This window comes from Aythya marila (assembly GCF_965140915.1).
Source record: "Aythya marila genome assembly, chromosome: 6".
Classification (NCBI taxonomy): Eukaryota; Metazoa; Chordata; class Aves; order Anseriformes; family Anatidae; genus Aythya; species Aythya marila.
The window spans coordinates 12,940,906-12,964,804 of NC_139047.1; the positions used below are offsets into that span (position 1 = coordinate 12,940,906).

Consider the following 23,899-nt stretch of genomic DNA (forward strand, 5'->3'; position numbering starts at 1 on the left):
AGCCACTTCACGTGATGTCTCAACACTTCCAGAACTGACAGGCCCAGATGGCAACATCTTAGGGCTGGGAGAACTGCCTGAGGGCCTCTTGCAAACATTTAGAGCCGAACATGTGGAAAATAACTTGCAAAGCAGTTCACACACAAAGCTGCCTGCCTCGCAGGTCCTCAGCCGGAGGACAAGCCGTGACATTTTGCCATCCCACTGCGCCACCCGCACGGCCCTGTCAACATCAGCAGAGGCAGAAATTGGACCGCTGTCTGCCAGGGGACCCCACGTACAGGGGAGCAGCAGTGGGAAGTGTTTTGCCTTTCCATATTCTAGTTCCTCTAAATTTCGTCTGAGAACACTCTAGCAATTTGGTGCTTTTTTATTTCCCAGGGTAGTGTTGAGGGAAAGGCCAGAAAAAACAAAGTATCAGTTAATCAAGGAAAGAACACCAATTCTTCAAGCCTGAAAGAAAAGAGCACTGGGAAAACTTGAAAAAAGAGAATGCTTATACAAAAAGCCCAGCCCCAAATCTATTTGCTCTCCTAGCAATTTTCTCAATTCCCTATGCTAATATGACTCCAATTTCTGCTTAAAAGATCTCTTCCCCCTCGCCTTTTCTCCTTTTTCCTCAGGCTGGTGGTAGACCCTTATTCTTCCATTTGCTGCATGCCACGTTATTGCTATTGGGTTGCGTGTTGTGTCACGCAGGGCTCTGCACTGCCCCTGGAAAAAAAATAACTCGGCTGATCTTTTTCCATCCTGGGGTTTCTTGAGTCATTAACAAAATCAGATCTGGCTGCGTGGCTGTCTGTGGGAATTGAAGCCGGTGGTCGCAGCACAGTTCCTAGTGGAGATGATATCCTGTCACAGAAAATAGCTTGGTATTTGTCATTAATTGGGCTCCTTTGTGACAAATCTCAGCAATATTGTCACAAGCGGCAGGCCATGAAAGCTGCCTCCCCTGAAAGCAGTCCCTAGAAAAGCCCTGCAAACTGCTGGGCTGAATGGGAAAAGTATTTCCCTGGGCTGTGGAGAGCGACCGTCTTATAGGGCGAGTTTCTGGCATAATTCACTTTGCATTTTAAATGTAGAGGAATAAATAAAATGAAAATAAAAAACACACCAGAGAAAGGCAAGAAAGTTAAGGGGATTCATATTTAAACTTGAGGAGAGCTTTCTCCTGAGCGAAAGGCACGTGCTGAAGGCTGGCTGGGCACCTAGCCCTTCATGCCGAAAAGATGATGTTAGCGATGTCGCTGGCAACATCCGGATGCTGAGAAAAGGCTGTTATATATTGGATCTGAGAGCACTGCCAGCTAACAGGCTAATTTATGGGACCTGAAAAATGAAAGATGAGATTCTAATCAAAGACAAGGAGTGCCCTAAGTACCACAGTGCTATAAGCTCACGTGGGGAGAGAGGAGAGAATTAGTATTTGCAGAGATTAGGGAGCTTTAATGTACAGCTCTTGGAAAACAGTGGCAGTGGCAGGGGGACGGGGCAAGGTGTGTTAGGGGCTCAGCTGGTGTGCTCGGCACAATGCCAGGGCAGGCCGTGGGCACACCAGCGGAGGAGGTCTGCGGCCTCCCACCAGGCAAGGTGGGCAAGGACACCAGGTCCCAATTTAAAGAGCTTAGATGCATTCCTCCAAGGCAAATGACCACCATTAGGAAAAAAATTACTGTTTCTTTCTCCACCAAGTGCTGCCTCCTGCCAGGTCCCTGCATCCTAGGGCAGGGCCCTGTCCACCACCACGCAGCCAGAAGCTACTGCTACCAGCCCAGGTGGACAGAGCCTGAGCTTCACCCTCGCTCCTCTCCCTCTGCTCACTTCCAGCCCTTCTCTCCCCACGGCAGCAGTGCGATTCCAACACACATTGCTTTGTTTTGACACAGCAGGGCGGCCACCAGGGCCTCGCTGTGACTCGGCTGCTCTCGGCAGCGCAGGGAGGGCGGCAGCGCTCTTCTCGCAGCAGCGCCGGCACTCGGGCAGGAACCGCTCTTCAGATCCATCCGCTCCATCTCCAGCTGAAAATCTGCCTCACTTCTCTCTTCCCCACCCCTCCAGAAACAGAGAACGTTTTTGGGTTTGCAAAACTCCCTGCCAAATTTCAAATTAAAAGCGTGCTTTGGCTAGAGCTCAGCATTGAGGAAAGCAAACAAGAACCCTCTCCTCCTCGACCCACGGCCCTCTGCAGCGCAGTAAAAACGCTCAGATCTACACTGTGGGGGCTCCGAGATGCCCCTCGCTGCCCTCAGGCTTCCCATGCCCAGAGAAGGTGGGCAAGCACGGCTGGGCAGATGAAGACAGGGGAAGCAGCCCTGTGCCACGCGTCACCTTGCCAATGCCTGCCCAGACCTCTACACGCCCAAAGCTGCCTGCAGAGGAGCTTGCATCCCAGCCACATGAAGTTGCATTTAATTTTTCTAAACAAAACGTGCTAATTTTAGCTGCTTTTCTTTCCGTGATGTACTGCAGTCTGAGCAGCACCCAGCTCCCCGGTCAATCTGGCTGTGGTGCGCAGAAGGAATAATTAAACCCGGAACGATTCCTCCCTTTTCTTCTGTTTACTTAACAGATTTTTTTTGCTCCTTGTTGGGAAGCCATCAGCCACTCTCTCCCTCCCTGCTTTTCGCATGTGCATATTTGTTTTGAATTTTGCTTGGACAGTCATTGAAGTGTACAAAATGCAAATTACAAGTGCACGGGCTTTGCTGTACAATTAGAGAAAAAAAACCTCCAAACCTAGTCCCTCTACACCCCCCACCCCAATGGCATGGGTCCTCAGCTTTGCTTGTGTTTGAACAGCCAAAGCGAGGGATCACAGCTGAATTATTTTTTTGCTGATGGCCCGAATTCCGAGTAAAGCCACAAAGTTTCACTGCACAGCTAAGCTCAGTGCCAGGGTAAAGAGTAGGAGAGAAGGAAAACAAATGTAGGAGGGAAAGAATAAACTCTCAAACTGGCAGCAAAACAGATTTCACATGAAACGTGATGCTGCTGCCTCCTCTGAAGGGGCAGAAGGTGCTCCTCAAGATGGGAAGGAGCAATGCTGCAGCAGAGGTTTCTTTAACGGGCTGAGGACGGGGCTGGAGGGCAGGCAGGGGATGATGCACGCTTCCTTCCAAACCTGTGCACCATGACACTGCCAACCAAATGTAGAGGCACAGAAAGGATTTTACAGAAGAGGAACGCATTGCAATCACCACCACTAGTTTTGGTGACAGCTTACCCATCATTTGTGGTGCTCGGGGGCTGAGCCGGCAGCGCAGCTGCCCCGGGATGCCCTGTCTCCAGGGGCCCCGGCCGAGAGAAGCTGCACAGTCACATCAAGCTATTTAGCACTTAAGCAACGCTAGCGAAATCCCCAGACGATCCTAAGCGTCAGGCCAGCCGCCCAAAACTCCCACCAAGGACTGTTACAAACGTAATGGATCTAAAAGCCGCTGCTAATGGCCCGGCCCTGAGTGCAGCGAACTGGCGGGCAGGCAGCAGCTGCGCTGCCAGGAGCCGCGGGCCCGTGCCCTGCAGCAACGGGGGCGTCACTCGGCAAAAGGAAGCGGCCCTAAAGCTCTGACAGAAAATGTCAACTTCTGCAGCACCGTTTTGTTCCCACCAACAGCATTCTCGTTAGCAAAGAAAGGAGAAGGAAGAAAAACCCCAGATATTTGTATAAAAATATCATCATTTTATTACATTCCACACAATACATCTTCAAAGAGTTTCAAATTTCCACAAGATATTTTTCACACACAGGCAACTGGGCAACGCTGGGGATGTCACGGCTCTAGGAGCGGGGGAGAACTGGGAGTAAAAACCTTGAAGTGACCTGTTTTGTCTTTGGTGATTTCAGTTTTAGAGACAGGGTGCCACACTCTCCTCTGACACGCCGAGGCACACTTGCTAAAGTCCACGGGGTGACCTGCTCTGAGCGAGGGGACGGTCTGGCCGAGGGAGATGGGACTCACGGGGAAGGGCCGGGACTGGTGTGCCCTGTCGTGGGGAGCTGGGTGGCAGTGCTCCCCAGGGCTCTGCCAGCTCTGTGGGGACAGGCACGGTGTCCCTGCCACCCGTCAGGGCTCCTGCGCGCTTCAGGGAGCACCCGCTGGCCCAAGTGGCCCTGGGCAGCTGAGGGGTCCTGCTGAAACCCACCCGGTAAGCAGCACGAGGGGCTCACGCGGGCTGCGTGGGGTGAGAGGGGAGCGTGACACCCCCTTCGGCAGAGATCCCCTGGGGACAGGGCTCCGCCACAAGAGGGCCGATGCTACGGACACACAGCAGCACCCTTAGTGTCTCCACGTCTTCCCCAGACCAAGAGGAAGCTCAAGACGGCAGGGGCAGTGAGGGAGCTGCGTGCTGGGATTCGCTTTATGCAATATTCACGGGCAGGGGAGGCGTGGGGAGTGCTGGCAAGTTTAGGAGGGGGAGGAAACGTGATCGCTCACCACAAAGGAACACCAACAAGAGGGAGAACCTCGCTCACTGGAGGTACATTTTTTTTTGCCTGCAAACGGATTAAGGTTAATGATTTGAACCACTTTTGCATGTCATTGTTCAGTAATTTACATAAGGCATTTCCACGACAGTTCGCTGGACCGTTCGACAGTCGGGGCACACCGAGGCAGCGGCGATGGCCGGCCCCCCCAGTGCACCCGCTAGGCTTTGCTCGCTAGGTGTTACCGACGCTTTAAGAAGCAGAACATTAGCAGATGCGAAACTAATTGACATTCTAGAAAATCAACTGGCAGTTTTTATGATTCAGCAGCTATGAATTGGGCAGAGGAAGAAAACAAAGCCAAAACCCAGAAAGGGGAATTATACTCGTCCCTTCAACGATTCTAGCAGAAAGACAAGGAGGAGCCCTCTCCCCCTTCCCCGTGTAAAAGCAAAACCGTCAGCACCCAGAGCGAGGATACTTACAAAATAAATAAGCCTCCAACTCTCAAGAAACTACAGTATTTAGCATCCACCTTAGACCTGCTGAAGTCTATGTGTTACCCTAAGGCTGGCTTTAACAGATACAAACTAAACATTCAATACGAGCTTCTCTGATATAAGGCAACTTTAAATAGATTCACTTGTGGGTGGGGGAAGAGGAGGGTCATCCCCCGCTTCCCAACAATGGCTGTGTTATCACGTTGGCTGCAGAAAGAATAAGATGGAGAGATCTTACTGTTCGGACGTCTATGAACCTCTCTGGATTCTTCTAGCCATCTGAGGTGGACATTCCTACTGTCCAGCCTGGCCTTCTCTTCTGACTTTGCACCCAAGACATTAATGCTATCAAACAAGAAACCCAGCCAAAGCTACATAAGGCAACAAAAAAGCATTGCTCTCTTCCCCAAGTAAACAAAGCAGGGTTTTAACCATAAATTTGTCCCAGTCCTTCCAAGGGGAGGCGGGAAGGGGGGGGGATAAAAAATAAAATATTTTTTTTTAAAAAAGAAAAAAAGCATTCCCTGTGCAAGTAGAAGCAATAACAAGCAAATTAAAAAGGGGCTGTTTCTAAATATACATTCAGTCAGTCAGGCAGATGCACGCACTCCCATGCACACTCACACACACCCAGACCGAGCACACGCGCGCACAAGCCGCACACACACTTCCAGGCTCGCCATCAAGTCTCCTTGCAGGTTGCCTACTGGGAGAAGGAAAAAAAAAACAAACCAAACAAGGCTACCAACAAAAAAATACTCCCCAAACAAACAAAACAAAACAAAAAAACCCACCCGACACCCCAACAGTCCTCAAAAAGGAATCGAAAGGGAGCGTTCACTTGTGAAGTGAAGGGGCGGTGTGTCTCTTCTGGCGATCCAAGATGCAGCATTAGTTTAAAGTTTGTAAAAGATTCGGGGATGGATGGGGGACGGAGAAGGGACAGAGATGTCTAAGAGTTCACACGTATGCTAGGTAAGGAAAAAAGTGCAAAACTGAGGCAACGTATTTGAAGTCTTAGTTTCTGTCTGTCTGTCTGTTTTGTGTTTTGTTTGCGCTCTCGTTCCTGTTCGGCTCTCAGCAGCGCGAGCTGGGGTCTTGCTCTAGTTTTATGGTTAGGGTGGGCTCCACGGCCACGGGGGCCCCGTTGGCATAGTGGGAGGTTTTGTAGGTGATGGAGTGATCGCTCTTCTTGGCCGCATAGCGGAACCGGTGGTAGTGGAGCACAAGGGCCAGCGCGACGGAGACCAGCACCACAACAGCACCTCCGGCGGCAATAACGTAATACCAGTAGGCTGGGATGGGCTGCACTGACACCGTGTCCACTGTGGGCTCGGTCCCTGGCAGGAGGGTTGCCCCTGGGGAGGAGACACAGAACAGGGTTGCTAGGTGGGAGGCATGCAGACGCACAAACAGAAACACACATGCTTGCAAGAGTACAGCGCCGAGCAACACCAGGTCCCGGGGCCACCTCCGGGTGCGGGGCGTGCTCCAGCGGGGTGTGCAGCCTGGTGTTTGCCAAGCCGCGTGTCAAAGCGCCTTTTCTTCCCTTTTAATTAATCAGCCTGCCTGGCTCACAATGCAAATTCCATATGCACGCTATTATTACTGTTATTTCTGGCATTAACAAATGTTTTTTTCCCTCTTTTTTTTTAGCCTTCCCCAGATCAGCCGCCTGGTTTTGTCTCCGCATGGCAGATGTTGTCAAGCAGTGACAAAACTCATCACGTTCCTAATTGGAGGAAGAGCGTAATCTCAGATGGCCAAGGAAGTTACTGCAGGAGACTGGGAAAGAAATTACAGGGAGAAACATTTGTTATTCTTATGGCAAAGACAGGGAGGAAGATCTCTTTCTGAACGTGCTCGGCACACAGACCTGCTCTCGCTTCTCACTAGGTGCCCCGTCCACAGCCTCACATTTAATTACAGTTTTGTAAAGCAGGGAAGGATGGGGACGATGATGCACGATGATGCATGCTGACATCCTGCGACGGCGTGGGCTGCGACATTCCACACGAGCAGCTCACGCTCTCGGCAGCTCAAGCAAGCCAGGACACCAAACTCAAGCAGGCAAACACGACCCGCCCGGCCAGGGCTGGGAAAGCAGCTGCCTCCAGGGCGCGGGGGGACGCAGCGCCCAGGCTCAGTCCAGGCAGGGTGAGCCCCTCCTGCACCCGCAGCGTGCCGGGAGGCCGGGGCACGCCACTGCTGCTGCTGCTGCTGCTGCCCGGGTCGTGCCGAGACGGGCCGGCAGCGCACATCTGGTGCTCAGACGTGTGGGGCCTCGCTGCCAGCCCGCAGCAGCATGCACGGCCCGGGCAGGCGCGGGGAGGGGAGCGCTGGTGTTTGTGCTCACACCGCCCACGGCTGGAGAGCGGCCGGGCGCTAATCCTGCTGCACGCACTGCCCAGACCTCCCCAGCTCCGCGCGCGGGGGCGAGCCGTGAGGACCTCGGGAGAGGCGCACCTCTGCACCGCGTTCATCTACCGCTGCTTCACGGGGAATGGGGTCCCCGGGGAAGCTTTCTGAGGGGCTCGGGCTTGCTCTGCCGCAGGGCACAGGCTTCCTCAGCAGGCTCAGAAGATGGCAAAGGGAAAGAACAAAATGGTGCAGGATGGACCCGGCTTGGAAAGCAGCAAGGGCATCTGACTGCACTCCCTATACAGCCACTGGCTGCACAGTTGGGACGATGATGGCTTTTCTGCTGTTGCTAGCTGACGAAATCAGGCAAAATAACGCTTCCTCAGCTAGTCAAAAGGCTTTCCTCCACTCCCCATCTCCCCAAAACCTGGGCACAGGGAGTGAAAATCAGAACAAAAACTGCACCCAGATGTGTAGCTAAAACACCACTAAAAAAAAAACAGTAAACAAAACCACCAAAGAAAACCCCTAACCAAAACAAAGAAAAACCACATGGACAAGACAAATCCTGCTTTGTAAAAGCAGGAGGCTGGGAACCACCCACATATTTGTCATTGCAGGCAAGAAATTCGGATGTCTCATGAGAAGCCTGCGCCACCCTCACCCCGTCTCACCCCAGCCTCCCCTATCCCTGCTGTGTTGGGGGCCAGGCTGTGCTGGCTGATGGGTGGGCTGATGGGTGGAGGCAGCAGCCCCCCACCTCCTCCTGTCCCTCTGCCTGCTGCCCCAGCACAGGAGCACGCAGGCACCACGTCCCCACAGCCCCTCTGAGCATCCTGCTGCCCCCTCACCCGACTGCATGGGGCCGTGTGGGATGCCCCTGACAGGGTCGGGGCCAGCGCGTGGGACAGGGCCCGAGTGTCACTGCCAACCCGCCGCTGTGTCCCGCTGCAGACGCAGCCCCAGCGGGTCGGTGCACGTCTCACCACCATCCCTGCTGGCTCAGCGACACCTTGCCAGAGCCTGACAGCGCCGGGGTGGGGGGAGCACCGCGGGTTCACTCTTGGAGCAGGGGCCGCTCGTGTTTACACTTGGTGACAGCCTGCGCTTACATCGCACCTTCCTGCAGTGAGAGAGCTGCAGAGCATGACCTCCCGCACGGCTGGTGTGCTCCGGGTGGGGGCACGAGGGGAGACGTGCCGTGGTACGCAGCCTGTGCCCCCGACCCTTCCCGAGGCAGCGTGGTGCACCCGGATGATCCCACTTATGGGAAGGATCCTGCGGGGACTCTGGAGGCTGCTGCCAGCCTGGGATGACCTCTGGTCCTCTCTGACCTGCTCCTGATGTCCCAGTGCTGCGCTGGGAGCAAGCCCGAGGGGTGCTGCGGTCACCAAGGCAGCTGGACATGGCCTCAGCCCCCGCTTCCGCACCTCACGGCCCTGCTGGGGAGATAGCAGCGTCTGGAGAGTTCATTTAGCAACTGCACTCATTAAGGAATCACACTCGCTTGTCTCCAGCTCTTAACAAAGCCAATTCCCAACATTAACGATTGTTCTTTACGCTGTCAGCCACTAAATATAGCTGCCAGTCCACTCAGCGCAGAGCTGATGTTATCTGCTCTGTTTTTACTGGCTCTGCTGCTTGCTGGAAGTTTTCTTTTATATCTGTGGAAAAGTTCTCTGCTCAGGGAGATGGAAAAAAAAAATCCATCTTTGTAACTTAATAATTCTTCCACTCCCCTTTGCCTTCCGCCACACACACACTTGCCCTTCCTCATCCACTCGCTGGGGCTCTCGTCTTACCAAAGCAATGCCTCTCTCTGTTCCTGGCCGCTCAGTGGGTGCTCTGATGAAGGCACGACTTGCGACACAGGTCAGGGGAAACCCAGCTGAATATCCCTGCAGTCTGGAGGGTTTTACGTGGGTGTGCTGCTGTGCTCACACCTCCAGCCTGGCCAGGGCCACCCCTCCTCTTCCCGGCACTGAGGACTACGGGTGGTGATTTCTGAGCTGTGCAACAGATGTGAAAACCCAAAACAAGCAGCAGCAAAATTCACCCTGGGAAACATGCAGAAAATCTTCTCCAGAGAGCCTCCTAGAGCAGCCTGCCCTGCTCAGCCACTGCCGTGTCACAGCTCGTGTTCCTCTCCCAAAATCACTGACATAAACCGCTGCAGACAAGCACCACAGCTGGAATTCGTACAGACGGCACAGATGAAAGCAAGTGTTAAACTCATCTAATCAGAACCGGTGTTGGCCCCAACCCCCTAATTGCTACCTGCCATTTCTCCAGGGAGATATCCCTGCCCTGACTCCGGGACACCCCGTGTGGGAGAATCACCAGTCCCAAAGGTACGTTCTCCCTGCGGTTTGTCTCCACGCTTCCTGGAAGATGTCTCTCATTTTTAGCCTGCTATTTATCTGACTCCTTGCTGCCAGCCACTTGTTATGCCTTTCCTTTCAGGGTGAGATGCATCAACTCTCAAATGGAGCGCAGTTTAAGCACACTTGACTGGTCTTCTAAGATCCCGACCCACTAGCTGGAAGATATTCCTCCCACACAATTCTCTTATTATTTGCTTTGTGATCCCGGAGCCTGCAAGGTACATGTTTTCAGCTTTGCTCCTGAGCCACAAGAGCAAGGATTTGTTATTTTTAATGGCACCTGACTTTTTCAGCTCAACATGTAATTGTAGGAGCGGGGGCTACAGAACCATCTCAATACTTCCTTTGCCGGCTTTCCTCTCAAGCTCCTTTTTTCCTACAGCCAGGGATTTCTTACCCTCCTTTTGCCCTCTCTGTCTATTGGGCATCTGTGTCTTTCTTCACCTCATTTGTATCTATCATGCTTTCTCCAATCTTCATCGTTCATTTTCATCTTTTCCCTCTGCATTTTTCTTTTTCCCTGCTCATTCCATCCCTCTGTCCTATCTACTCCTGCCAAGGAACACGTGTTGGCAGGACTCTGGGGCAGACTCCATGTCAGGACACAGGAGGAGGTTCAAACTGAAGATGACGCACATCACAAGCCCCAAAAGGTGAGGATGCTGTCTGCAAAATAGGTCCCAGACCAGGCCCAGGAGAACAGGGAGAGGTGGTTTGAGTGTGGAATGGTTGCGAGGCTTTGGCTTCTAGCTGAGAACATTGCAGCAGATTTTCAGTAACACCACAAGCCTGAGCAGCAGGATAAATAAGCAGCCTACCAAAGAGCAAGCCCAAATTCCTAGTTATTATGAGTGTAACACACAGAATAAAAGGACTGTGGTGTTTTTACCCTGCCGGGCAGCTGAACTCCACCACAACCACGCTCTCACTCCCCCTCCTCAGAAGAAGAAGGGGAGAAGAAAGTACGCTGGAAGGAAAAAAAGGCTCACAGGTTGAGGTAAGGATGATTTAATTAAAGAGAAAAGGAAGAGGGAAAAAAACAAGCAAAGGCCATGCGGAAGCACAGAGAGAGAAAAAAAGAAATTCTCTACTTCCCATCAACGAGAGATGTTCAGCCACGTCCTGGGAAGCAGGACCTGAATACACAGAGTGGTTGTTTGGGAGGACAGACGTTTTCATACCGAGAGCCCCCCTCCCTCCTTCCCCTTCCCCACCTCTTATTGCTGGGTGTGACACCACACAGTACGAAATATCCCTCTGGTTGCTTTAGGTCAGCTGCCCCAGTGAGGTTCCCTCCCCAGCTCTTGCCCACCCCCAGCCTGCTGGCTGTGGGGTTTTGGAGGGGTCCTGGTGCTGTGCCAGCACTGCTCAGCAACAGGCACAGCACCAGTGTGACACCAGGGCTGTTGTAGCTGTGAGAGCAGAGCACAGCACGCTGTGGGATGCTGCAGGGAAAGGGAACTCCATCCCAGGCAGGTCCTGCACAGCCCCGTGTGTGTGCCCCCGCTGGCAGTGCCCCGGGGAGGGAGCAGCTCCCTTGCCATGGGTCTCAGTGCCTACTTTCCATTACTTGGTGCCTGCTTTCCTGCTACTGCCACAGCTCCCAGCACGCACACCCGCCCGACACAGCCTTCCCCCATACAGAAATGCAGGTGCTTGTAGGGCAGAGCCCAGAAATGTTGCATAGACCATCAGCAGAGCAGGGGACAGAACGAGTGAGGACGCCGTGACCAGTGAAAGCAAAAGGCACGCTGACCAAAGTGGCAAAGCAATGTTCAGAGTTAAGGGCAGCCCCAAGGTTGCTCTTCATCACAGCCCATCCCCGGATGCATTTGTGAAGGGGCAGGAAGGAAAACAAAATCCAGGAACCAAAACAGGGGAAAAAACCCCACAGAGACTAAATGGAAAGAGACTAAACTGATCTTTCCCTCAAAGTAGACAGCTTTTCCCACCCCAGAGCAAGACAAACAGCATCCCCACTGCTCAAACAGTGAAGCATTTTTTCTGAATTACCCACCTTTTATCTTACTCTGTAGGTTGGATCAGAGAAATGCCAGTTTCTATCCTTCAGGCTAGAATTAAGCTATTAAATGCACCATTTCACCTTGTTTTCCTTTTATTGACTGTCACCTTCAGAGCTCCTCACAGCAATTTGCTCTCCCACTTCCACCTCCCAATTTCCTTCCCCTTCCAAACAGGCCGACCCCACCATCCTTCACCAGCAGCTCAAACATCACCACTGCCAGGGCATCCAGGAACTAGAGAACAGCCTTCCTCCACACATGTGTAAGTCACTGCCACCTCATTTCACTTTTAATTGGCTACTATTTTTGTTTAACTGAGTTGATAACTTTCCTTTATTCCTCTGCCTTCACATTTTGGGCTTTGCTGCTCTTCAGGAGGCCAGGTACCCCTGATGGCAGGTTTCGTGACATTGCTCAGCCCCAGGACAGTGGGACTTGTCTGTTTGCCTGCTCCCTGTCACCCAGCAAGAGCCAGAGGGTGCCACCCCCTGCTGTAGCACCAGAAGAGGTTTAGCACACGCCTGCCATTTCACTGCTTAGAACATTTGCTTATTGTACAAGCAAGCACTTAACTTTCCTTTGATTTAAAAGCCCATGCCAGCAGAATGAAACCACAAAGAGAAGTGCAATTTTACCTGGAAAGTAGAAGTTCTCACCTGGGAAAGCTGTGATGGGTTCTGCAAAAGAAAACAAAAATTTAGAATTAGAGAGGGGGATATTACAGGCAAGGCCACAGTTCACATCTCCACTGATCTGCAGCATCCAAAAAGAGCAGGTGTGTGGCTGTGCCCCACAGACTTGGGAGCAGTGTGGGGTGCTAGCCAGCCCCACACTGGGGAGAAACCCTGTCCTGGGCAAGAACTGACCAGGTGCAGAAAGCTTTGACTTGGACACAGACTTCAGACAAAAAAGTGTGTTAGGTTGAGGGTCATTTGGATTCAGCTGGTTCGCCTGAGTCATCTGAAGACAATCTGGCCCAATAATGAAACTCTGAATCCCCCTAAAATTTCCAAGAACAGTTTGGTTTCTGTCTCGACTCTGGCATCATTATTCACATGGGAACTGTGTCATTTCTGAGTACCCATGCCATGTTCCTCTCCATCTCACAGTACCAATAAACAAAGGAAGTGATTTCTTCTCTTTCCAAGATACTTTGAACAAGTAATCTATTACAAATTACTGGATCTGAAAAGCAATAATCAGTGCTTATTACTGATTACTTTCTCACAGAAGTAATAGACTTCTGATTATTTTTAGATTACTTCTGCATTATGCCTGTGAGTCACATAAGCAGACTCTGGCTCTGCTGAGTGCTATGAAATCATCACTCAAGATCAGAATGAGAAGGACACTTTTGTCAAAGGAAAAAATTATTGTGACTTATTAAAGTTCTTTCACGCTAAAAAGGAATCAGATTACTTCCCAGGGTTACATCTGAAAAACAGTAGCCTGTGCTGGAGTCAGTTATTCTCATTGCTGTGACAGAGAGAGCAGCGATGTATCTCTACTGCTTCATTATTATTTTGGTGACATCGGAAATGACCCATGATTTATGTTAAAGTTTGCAGTGGAAGCTCTTTGTTAGAAATGATCTGAAACAAACTATCCTTATTGGTTTTAAGATTCCCGTTTAACTTCCTAGAATGGGAGAAATAATTTAATGTAGCAGTTTGGTGTTATTTTTAGGACAGGGAATGCTTGAAACTTTATAATTTATTAATGCATTTGTTTTGAAATATTAAGCTTTACATTCATGAGGCCCAATATCATGAGATACAATAACACTCAAGCTAGGTGAATTGCTGCACTCAAAAGAAGCCAGATAGGAAATGCTCTTTGTGTTAATCATCAGTCTTGCTTCTCTTTAATGCCATAGAAGGCAAGGGATTAAAACACTGCTGTCAAGCCTTAATACGGGGAATTTGACATATGGAGCATTAGCTCCTTTGGCAGATAGGAGACCAGCAGAGTTCAAAGCATCAAAGGAACTGGGACCTACGGTGCTCAAGAGCGTCTCCGGGGCAGTCCTGCTCCTCTGTTCTATTATTAATGCTGGCTCCTGCACCATCTTCACCATCACCTGCCTGCCCAGGGCAGCAAGCGATGTGCCCAGCCCTTCCCGGGTACAAGTCATCCGTGCCCTGAGACACACACCTTGGAAGGGAGCGCCCATCCTACTGAGGGTAGGGGGCACCAGGACACTCCCCTCCCTCAGTGGAGTTTGCAGGGGTTTCATAGTGAGGCCTGCCTCCCCCAGGGTACGCAGAAGAGCAGGGTGTCCCTCCTGTGGGCAGCCTTCAGCACGAATCCCACCGACTGAACACAGCTGGTCCCATCCTCAGCTGGGAGGGCTCTAAGTCCACATCCAAACTAGATGGTGAGCAGAGCCATCGGAGTGTGTGTGTGGATATGTCAGCTAGAGGAACAGGGCAGGGCAACTGCTCCACCAGCACCAAACTGCTAAAATACCTCTCTCCCTCCCTCTCTCCCTCTCAAAGTCCTCTCTGTCTTTCACACTGAGTGAACCTACTTGGCTTTTGGCCTGGTTTGGGGAATGGTGAATAATTCTAGGACAAGAATGTCTTTTGTTATTCTGTTAGCATCGCTGTAAAACCCCTCTGCTATTTTATTTCTTATTAGAGAAGACTCCTTTTGAACTCATCAGCTCCTCTAAGCATGTAATATTGACTGACAGCTGGTTTCTTTTGTCCAGTACTTTCCTTTTAAATTTGGTGCATGTCCTTATCACACAGAACAGTCTTTGGTAACCCTCAGCTGCTCTTTCAGCTTTGCACAGCAGCAATGTGCTTCCTGCCTGTCACACCAACACAGAGATCCCTGTCCCCCAGGGACTGATTTCCCCCCTCGTTTCTTCCAGGGGCAAGGAAAACCCCAGCTGAGATGCAGCAACTGCTGGTAACAAACAGCACAGGAGTGGTGGCTGATGTGAGCACAGGCTGCCCAGCCCCGGCTGCCCGCGCTCCCCGCACGTACCCATGCAGTTCTCCAGTGGGATGTCGGTGCCCAGTCGGATGTCATCCAGGGCGAGCTCTCCCGAGTGGCCGCTCCGTATAAATCCCTCAAACACTATCTGTGGGAAATCAAGACAGAAATGTCAGCGTCAAGCTGGGACATGGGGAGCGGCTCCAGCTCCCGAGGGAGAGGGCAGGAAATCTGCTCCTGGCCTTCCCTGCACACCTGCAGGGAACTGAGGCCAGTCCTGCTTCCTTCCCCTGCCTCTGCCACTCCTGTCCTGGGGAAAGCTGCTCTGCAGGGGTGGGTTTGCAGGGAGATTGCTACCTGTCCTGGCAGCACTCAGCTTGCAATTTGCTCAATTAAATGCCTTTCACGTGGAATGAAAGCTCAGTGAATCGATGTTCAGCACTGGAGGCCACCTCCTCCCCTTCTGCACAAATGATGCAAGTGGCACAACACTGACTTACAGCAGCAGCAGATTTGGGCTGTGGTGTTAACAGAGGCCCCACAACCGGGCCACAATCAGAAAAAGTTAAGAAAGGTCAGGAAACTCACAGCTACATTAACTGTAAAGTGCTGTTCCCATCAACGTTACATAAGAAGTATTGAAATGTTACAGAAGGGTCAATTTATTCCTGCTTAATCACAGGCAAAATATATTTACAAAAATAAATAGAGTCGTTAGCTCTAAGAACTGCTGAGTGGAGAGACTTGCATTATTTACATAATGATGCTGTTATTTAGCTAATGCCTGTATATTCATGTTTAATGCACAAAGTAGTCAGCCAGTGCCCATCATTCTTATCTGTAGGCATATTGTGTTTACTGGTATTTTATTAAAAAGCCAGACAAACACATGCAAACGAGCCACGCAGCCCCAGTGCAAAGCTTTGGCTGTACATCTCCCTGCCTTCTGCTGAGGGTGCAAATAATTTCCTGGGGCTATGTATGTAACAGATCTCTCCCCACCCAGACTTGTGTCTACCTGTGACAAGACCTCCCCCCAAAACCAGGTGTCTGTGCACAGGGCATGTCAGAGCCATTGGTCCCAAGCACAGGCCACTGACCCCCGTGGAAGGCAGCGTTTTGGAGGAGTGGGTGGCCTGAGGGCTGCACCTCCCTGGGTCAGGGCTGGGAGCCGGCCGGAGCAAGGCTCCCCACTGGGGTGGTTGTGGAAGTGCTGCCTCCAGCCCGTGAGACCCGTGCTTCTGTCCGTGTTTGACAGAGCTGGGTGCTGTGCTGATGATGCTCACTCATCAGTGACAGCAGCAGCCCAGGCTCCCTGGCAGACAGGCGCTGCCTGGAAGGGTCCAGCTGCACCACAGGCACCCCAGGACACTGCCTCTCTGCGGGGTGCTGCCCGTGATCCTCTCCCACTGATTTCCTGAATGCAGGATTGGGCCCTGATCCTGACCCACAGTGCTGCACCCAGCCCTCTGAGCTGCTCTGAGGTATCCGAGCAGGGGGGTCCCACGTCAGCCCCCATTTCCCCTCCTTTCTCCCATGCCCAGGCTGCAGAGGGGCTGCTTGCTGGACTTGCTCCCTGTGCAGCATGCCTGCCTCTGGTCTGGCTGTCTGACTGCCATCAGAAAGGGGGGAAATGCACAGAATGGAATCAAAATAAAAAAAGAAAAAAAAAAAAGAAGAAGGAAAAATATTTGCAAAGTGGGAGATTTGAGGAATATAAAAGGCAACAGGCTGAACAAAGGCCTGAGTCTGTGCAGAAGACAGGCACTGTCTGAATAACAAACAGTGTCGTTTAGTTACTATAGTAACCCACGAAACACAATGCAAACAGCCCCACTCAGCCACATTCCCTAATGATGAATGGGCCCTGTCTCTGCACCGCTGCAATAAGGATGCTGGAGATGCTGCCTGGCTCCACACCTGCCCCGAGCACCTTACCCGGTGCTCCGTGCCCCCTTACCCGGTACTCCATGTCGTAGCTGGGCAGGATGATGCGGCCTTCCCTCCACTCCTCCCCTTGGTCCTCCGTGATGACCCACAGCGCCTTGTGCTCCTGGCTGGCCTCCCGCCAGACCCGCAGCATCACCCCGTTGCTGCCCCATGCCTGGTAGTGGAACACCATGCAGACAGCGCTGCGGGGCAGATAGATGGTGGGGCTGACGAGCCGGGCACGCTGGCCTTCCCTCCTTCCACTGCTCTGCAGCTGCAGGTAATTCCTGCCATCTGTTCAAGGAAGAAGACACGGTTATATTATTTCATGTGGCCACTTGCAACAAGCGTCTCACCTCCTGCTGGGTGGCTTTGGCACTGCTCAGCAGGCTCCCGTGCCTGCTCCCGATCCGTGACCAGGAGGTGCTGCAGGACTGGGGTCTCACACCAGCACCCTGTGTGTGTGCAGCCAGGAGCACGCCTTCCCCACCCGCCTCTGCCGGCTGGTGGGAGACCCACAGCCACAGAAAGCAGAAAGCCAAATGCTGACATGGGAGAAATCAAAGAGTAGTTAGAGGAACAGAAGTCACGGTAATGACATTGGAGGGGAAGTTGCATTTATTCTGAGAATTTGCTCGGTGAACACACCTGAGGTGGGGGGTTTTCTAACCACAAGTGTTGAAAATTCATCTTGGGATGGGGTCTCATGACATGGCCTTCCTGCCTCTTTTCATCCCCAGCAATAAATACTCCTCCTCAGCGAGGATCTCGCTGACAATTTTGTTTTGAGGATATCCATGAGAAAATGAAAGCCTGGCTCTTGTTTTTTCCATAATGCAACAAAACAGGCCCTTAAGCATAGCCCAGAGTCCCAGTGAGTGAAGTAAGCACAGGTGACATCTGGGTAGCTGCAGACTTGAAGGCGGCTGAGAGACTGCAGGGGATTCACTTTCTTTAATGTCATTTTTAAAATTGTGCCATGCTTTTTGTCAGTCCTCGGGGAGGAGATTTGGTACATTTGATATCTCAGGAGATGCTTGATCTGAATACAGATAGCAGCAAAGGACCACGGATAAAAATACCCGGGCATGGCTGGTTTGGTCCGGAATCAGTGATTTCCAATCCTCTCTGATGAGAAGCCCCCTCAGGAGTTTCCCATTTGAAGCTTGGACTCCTGAAGCCTCTCGGCACAGACTGAAAGCCAACCATGTAGCTGATCTGATCCTTCCCTGACCTCTCCCCATCATGATCAACGGTGTGGCATGGTCCCTTGGGTTGCTCTGACTGCAGCGTCTGCAGCACGAGGTCAGGCAGACAAGCCAACGACAGATGTTGCTGCACTTCGCATTCATTCAACAGAGAGACGAACACGCTTACTCGTGCAACCGGTGCTCAATGCCAGCATGTGGAGGGTTACCCCTGCCGCAGGCCATGCCTGAGGGTCTGTCGCTTCCTTCCCCCACACCTTATCCCACTGCATTTGATGGGCAAAGCTCTGAGCAGCAGCCTGCCTCTTGCTTGCCCTGCTCCCTCCGCTGCTTCAGCGCCCACGGCAATGGCTGAAGAGCAGTGTCTAACTGAGACGCTGAGAGTGCTTGAAAGTGCACCCAAAATACCTTGAAACCTTGAAACAGAGAGAGACTTGAACTTAGAGCCCAGCTCCTGAACACTGGCAGGCAGAACCCATCCAGAAAACTGGAGCTGACCTCGCTGGCGCCACAGCAGTTGGGTGACATCCCAGCCTGAGTGACCTGTGTCGGTGGCTGCACAGCCACCGGCCTGCTGCACGCTTGTCACTGCCAGAGAGATGGGCTGGAACAAGCACCGTGAGCCACACAGCTTTCTGAAATAAATGTAGGGCAAGAGAGCAGAAAGCCTTGCCATCACTCTGCTCCTGGGATGTATGACCAAAGTACCGCAAAAGCGTATCCACTCCATATGAACTTTCAGGGATTTTGCTGCATGAAGGACAAATCTGTCTCTGACCGGCCACATAAAGACAGAGAAACATTTTCCAGCAATATTTTTCAGCACCTGCAAAATGCACTTGGGTCACTTGGCACTTTATGCCAACAAACATTAGCAGAAAAAAAGATGAAAGCATGTTTGCCCACTCCTGCTCGAGTGAATCACTTGAGAAAGTACCATGCCGTTCTCTAATGGAGGAGTGTTCTTGTGATTTACCTCAGAGTGCTGGTGGTGCAGGAGGAGATGTGGGAGATAAACAAGTGGAGGAAGAAAAAAAAAAAGAACGAGCTGTACTCCATGCCTGAGCAGCGATAAGGCATAATAAGTCATCAAGGTCTCCTGAATTAAAATCCTCTTTCTGTAATTCACTACAAGCCTCTTCAAAGAAAAAAGCAACAACAACAAGAAAAAAGCAGCAACAAGCAAGGTGGAAGAGCAAATCAAACTACGATTACACAATTATCTCACAGCTGAAAGGGTCTCACAGGCAAGTCCTTACTAAAAGCACCAGCCAGGCTCAACAATGATCAAATCCAGATCCTCCGTGTTCACGACTGACTTTTGTGGTGCCAGGATCTAGGCAGCCTGATTGTGCAGGGGGACGTGAGCCATCCTTGGATGCACCCAAAGCTGGTCACAGGGGACTGTGTTAACTGTGCAGCTGGAAACCCCTCGTGATCGGTACCTGTGTCACTGCCTCAGCCTGGCCTCACACCACCCCGGCCGGCAGAAGAGCTTTAGCACGAGAGCCTGCCTGTCCCTCAGTCACATCTCTCCTGCCAGGGACGAAACTGAACTTGCGTTTGTTACCACACTCTCCTGCTCCTGATAACAGCCTCTGGAGGAGACAACTGGGCAGAAGCAGACACGACTTTCTGTGTCATTTGAAGATGAAATGGCTGGATCGCTCTAATGGCTGGTTGGACCCTCTGAAGAGCCCCACGAATTTGCTGAGACTGACTGAACCAGGGCTCTGTGGAGCTGATTGTTGGAACCGCACGTGGGAGCCTGGAGGTTCCAGCAGTTGCTGTTTGATACAGTAAATGGAAGGCTTTGGCACAGAAAGCACCTGAAAGGCTGATTTCCCCTGCTAAAACGCTTGAAGGGAGTCTTGCAATGATTAGCTGATCAATTCTTCCAGGATCAGAAATGCATTTTCATCTCTTTCCCAGAACTTTGCTGCGCAGCCTGTGCTCCAGCTCACGCGGCCGTCGCAGCCCCCACCCAGGTGGCACTGGCAGCTCACAATGCGGCTGGGAGGAAGGCAGGGCAAACCTGCTCAGGCATTTTAACCTACTGCTGCTTCTGCAACTGAGGCTACTGCGAAAATCTCATGGAAGATTTATGGGTTCATCTGGACGTAGAGGAGGCAGAGGAGCGTGAACGTGCAACCATCCCCAGCCAGCCGATGGTGGAGGCACTTGTACGTGCATGGCAGAGCGTCCCAGATAAATCACCAGCCGGGCCCTGCAAATAAACCATCTGGCCAACGCGGTTTCCTCTTGGCGTGCCCGTCCCCTCCTGCTAGCAAGCCATCTGAGAGGCCATTAGGGGCAGCGGGGGATGAAGCCTTGCACTTCAGGTCAGGCTGCAGCCACGAGCACGGCAGCTGCTCCCTCCCCAAGGTCAGCCTGCCTGCGTGCTTGGGTCCTGCACATCTCAGCCCCTCTCCCGAGAAACACGCTCTCCCTCACCGGTCTCGGCAGCACATCTGGAGGTTTTCCAGCAAAACGTGTTGGGCAGGATGTACACAAGCAATTACCCAGGCTGCAGGTTCCCCTAGCATTTCCCCCTCACTGGATATTGCTGACTTACAGCTGCTGCTCCTATGGATGCCCCACGCTGAATTGCCTTCACTTACATCCCTCCAAAGGTCACCGCACTCTTCTTTATTGCAGAGCTTGTTTTAGGGTGTGTTTTAGTAACAGCATCGCAGCCCACCGGCAGCCACCTCCTGTCTGCCAAATCCCTGTGTTACATCTTTGCTCCAGGCCCTGCCCGCTCCCTGCACAGCCACAAATGCCACCTTGGACCAGGGGGACATCCCAGTGGGGCCTGATCCTGCTGTCCCTGGGAGCTGGAGGCCGCAGAAGCCCTCACCCATCCTGGGGGAACAGAAGAGCTCAGATCCCCCCTGTGGCTGCAGGGTGCTCTGGTAGCAGGGAATGACAGCCACATGAATATGCAGATTGAAATTGGGTACTTATTATATTTTTATTTTTTTTGGCAAATCATGCAAATTCACCTCAAAAGGCTGCCACTGTAATTGCAGTGACAGGCCTCTCCTCAATGACAGACTTTCATTTACGGAGGGAAATCAATCCTCCGTAAAACTAATATTTATATTAACTAGATCAGTGCGTCTGCAGGAAAATCCCCTCAATTTTGATTATGTGTTAATTAGCCTGCCAAGTCCTTGCCATTTCAGTCTCTAAATCAGTTCAGGGAAAGGCATAAAACCCCACACCTGCCCAGAACCAAGCCCTCAACCTACACGTCGGAGCCTTTCTAATGGATAGGCCATTACATCCTCTCTCTTAATTAAGCCTCGTGTCCTCTACAGCGCGGCACAATTGCGAGTCCTACGACCTCCCTCGGAGAGTGCAGGGAGGGCACAGTGTCCCTGACGAACCAAATGCCAATTAGAGCCTGACATTTATGCTAAGTGAGCCGCTCACCGCCACGCGGCGTCCACCTCCAGCCCGGCAGGCACCGTGTGTGCTGCTACATGAAAGGGTGCGCGCGGACCCACCTGCGCCCGGCTTTTGTGCATGCACAATTAAAGGCATTAACCCACTGAGCGAGCGCTTCCACCGCGTACGCCGTGCAGCACAGCTTGCTCGCCTGCTTTTCTGCTTGCTCGCTCACGCATGCTTTTCCGAGTCAGGCTCTGTGACTCACGGGCTGCTAAGGCATGGCTGCGAAGCTCCAGAGAGATGTACACGCTAAGGTTTGAGAGACTGCTTCTTGCTTTTCACGGAGTATTCCAGCTTGGTTTCATAGCCAGCATGTGTCATGGGCTTTTGGGTCCAAAAAGTGACTAAGGACTCAGAAAGGTGAGCGAAGAATAAATGGGTAAGCTCAAGAGGAATGGTTTCTTCAGTGCAGGGACAGACGGCGGCCATGCCCCTTTTCTCATGAATGGGCATGAGAGTGCCAAAGCCTGGCCTCAGCTTGGCCCTAGCCTGAGCCCAGGGGACTGGCAGAGCCCGGCCACTGCTCATCAAACCTCCCATGACTTGAGGCCAGGGCATCCCAGCTCCATCACGCCACAGGGAAAGCCAAGGCAAAAATGACTTTTTAGGGTTTGCTGTCCTCAATCTGCAAACCAGGGGAAGAAGAGCCTTGAATAGCTTTGCTGATATGCAGTCTGCACCCCACATGAGGCGAGCAGGGAGAAACAGGAACAGGTATGTGGTCTCCTTCCCACAGCATGCAGCTGCTCGCTCACGGCACAGAAGTGCTTGACCTTCACACCACCCCATGCTGTAAAACTCCCTCCTGCTTCAAAGGGGACAAGATTAACCCAAGAGTTCAAAATGTGTCCCCAGGGCACAAGCCCTGAGAGTAGACCCCATGACAGTAAGTGCAGACCCAGTCCAGTCCAGTCCCAATCCGTTAACACCACAAGAACCTTTCTGCTGGTTTGGGCAGAGCAGGATCAAGGCCTTCAGGCAGAAGTTCTCATAAATTGCAGGAAAAATATAAAACCTCCCCTCTGAAAGATCCCATGGGAAAAACACAGGAACGGTAAAGGGTCACCGTCAGCTTAAAAACAGCTCAGCATTTGTTTTCCTTATAAAATAAGCTCTTACAAAACTTCAGAGCTCTGCAAACATTCCTCTGCTGGAAACGCTTTGAAACAAATAAACCTTTCCTTGCAGTGCCTGCAACTCGAATGAGCAGCATTCCTCGCCCTCAAAGGCAACAAGGCCACGGCCCACAACAGACGCTCTCAGTGGGTTTTTGCAGCCCATCCCGGGACCTACATGTCGGGAGAGCTACAAGGTTAAAATTGTTTCTTCTGCTCTCACACACAGCCTCCAGGGCCTGAAAAACACGGGGTTCACAGGGCTCTGGTCAGATGTGAAGCAGCGCGTGCTAGAGGTGCAGATGCCATGGTGCTTTTCTAGGATCACGAGGTATTTGCAAAATGACTGCAAGAGTGGGGAAAAAAGGAGCAAAACACACCTAATCCAGCTTTTCAGTAGTAGCTTATTAGCATAGCACCGAGAGAAATGCAACTGCACCTGCCAGCTAGGGATGTGACTGACAATCTGAACAGCCTTCAGGACCAAGCCTTGTGGTGAAATTCAAAGACCGTGAAGAGTTAAGGTGCTGAACTTACCAACCCAGATTTATTTTCAGGTCCTTAAGACCTCTGTCGTGACACCAATGGCATATTGCCATTGCGTGCAGCAGGAGACAGGAACCTTCATTGAAACCTGAACTTGTTGCTCCCTGAGGCTTGCTAGGTGCAGCTCTCGGGAATCCTTTTACAGATGGGAAGCATCTGAAAATCCGCAGAGGGAAAAATCCTGGCAATCTCTCACGGGGGCATAGGAAAGGGAGCAAGAGTATTTTTCAGGCTTGCAAAGGGCAGGGTTACAGCTGGAACCACGCTAGGTTTCTGCTGAGTTGGGCACTTTGGGTCCACGTTCACCAACAGGGTCCCCAGACATGTAACGGGAGCCTGCACGAGAAGACGTGGAGCTAATCCACGGTGCGAAGAGCCCAAGGAACACAGGGCTAAAAAAAGAAATGCAGAGCTGCCTGAAAGAGTATCTTGGAAATAAAAATAGTGGAACGAGAGCAGTGGGTGTCTTGTCAGTCTCGAGAAGAAGTTCTCTGCGCCAAAGACAAGGAGGAATTGCATGCAGCACATAAAATGAAATCAGGAGATATCTGAGGAATTCAGGCCTGTCTCTCAGCAGATTTTTCTAATCAAGCGCCTCACAGAGGATATTTCAACATGGTCATTTCCTTCCCCCTCTCTCTCATGCAGACTGAGCCAGGGCTCCTCCTTTCATTATTATTTTTTCCATTTAATTTTAATTTTTGTTTTGCCGTTTTCAGAAGAAACAGAAACACATCCCACATGGCTCTTAAAGGCACAGCACATTTCCTTGCTACCGTGGAGCAGCCGCGGGCTCCAGCCAGGGCCAGCACCTTTAAATGAAAGCAAATTGGGCTCCAGCGGCTCTGAGTTCCTGTTAGCTTCTGCCCTGCCTCTAAACCAAGCACAGCTGCTCTCCTTCACCCAACTGCTCACCCTGGGGTGGGGAATTCACAAGAAAAGACCACCCCAAACAAGGGCTTTTCATTCCTTGCTCCCTGGAGTCTGCGGATGAATTTTGTAAGTAG

At 51.8% G+C, this 23,899-nt stretch overlaps 1 protein-coding gene across 6 annotated transcripts in view; it reads right to left on the minus strand.

Moving 5' to 3' along the window:
• NRP2 (neuropilin 2) overlaps positions 1-23,899 on the minus strand; it is an 84,389-nt gene that overhangs the window by 6,067 nt on the left and 54,423 nt on the right. For 2 of the 6 annotated variants that reach the window (XM_082763255.1, XM_082763257.1), the window contains exons 13-15: positions 16,599-16,861; positions 14,690-14,786; positions 12,331-12,372 (exon numbers count right to left, since the gene is read on the minus strand). In XM_082763255.1, coding sequence (XP_082619381.1) covers positions 12,331-12,372; positions 14,690-14,786; positions 16,599-16,861 — 402 coding nt within the window. Of the gene's footprint in view, positions 1-3,665; positions 6,285-12,330; positions 12,373-14,689; positions 14,787-16,598; positions 16,862-23,899 lie in introns of those variants that run through there. The other 4 variants (XM_082763256.1, XM_082763258.1, XM_082763260.1 and 1 more) reach the window with 3 other exon arrangements.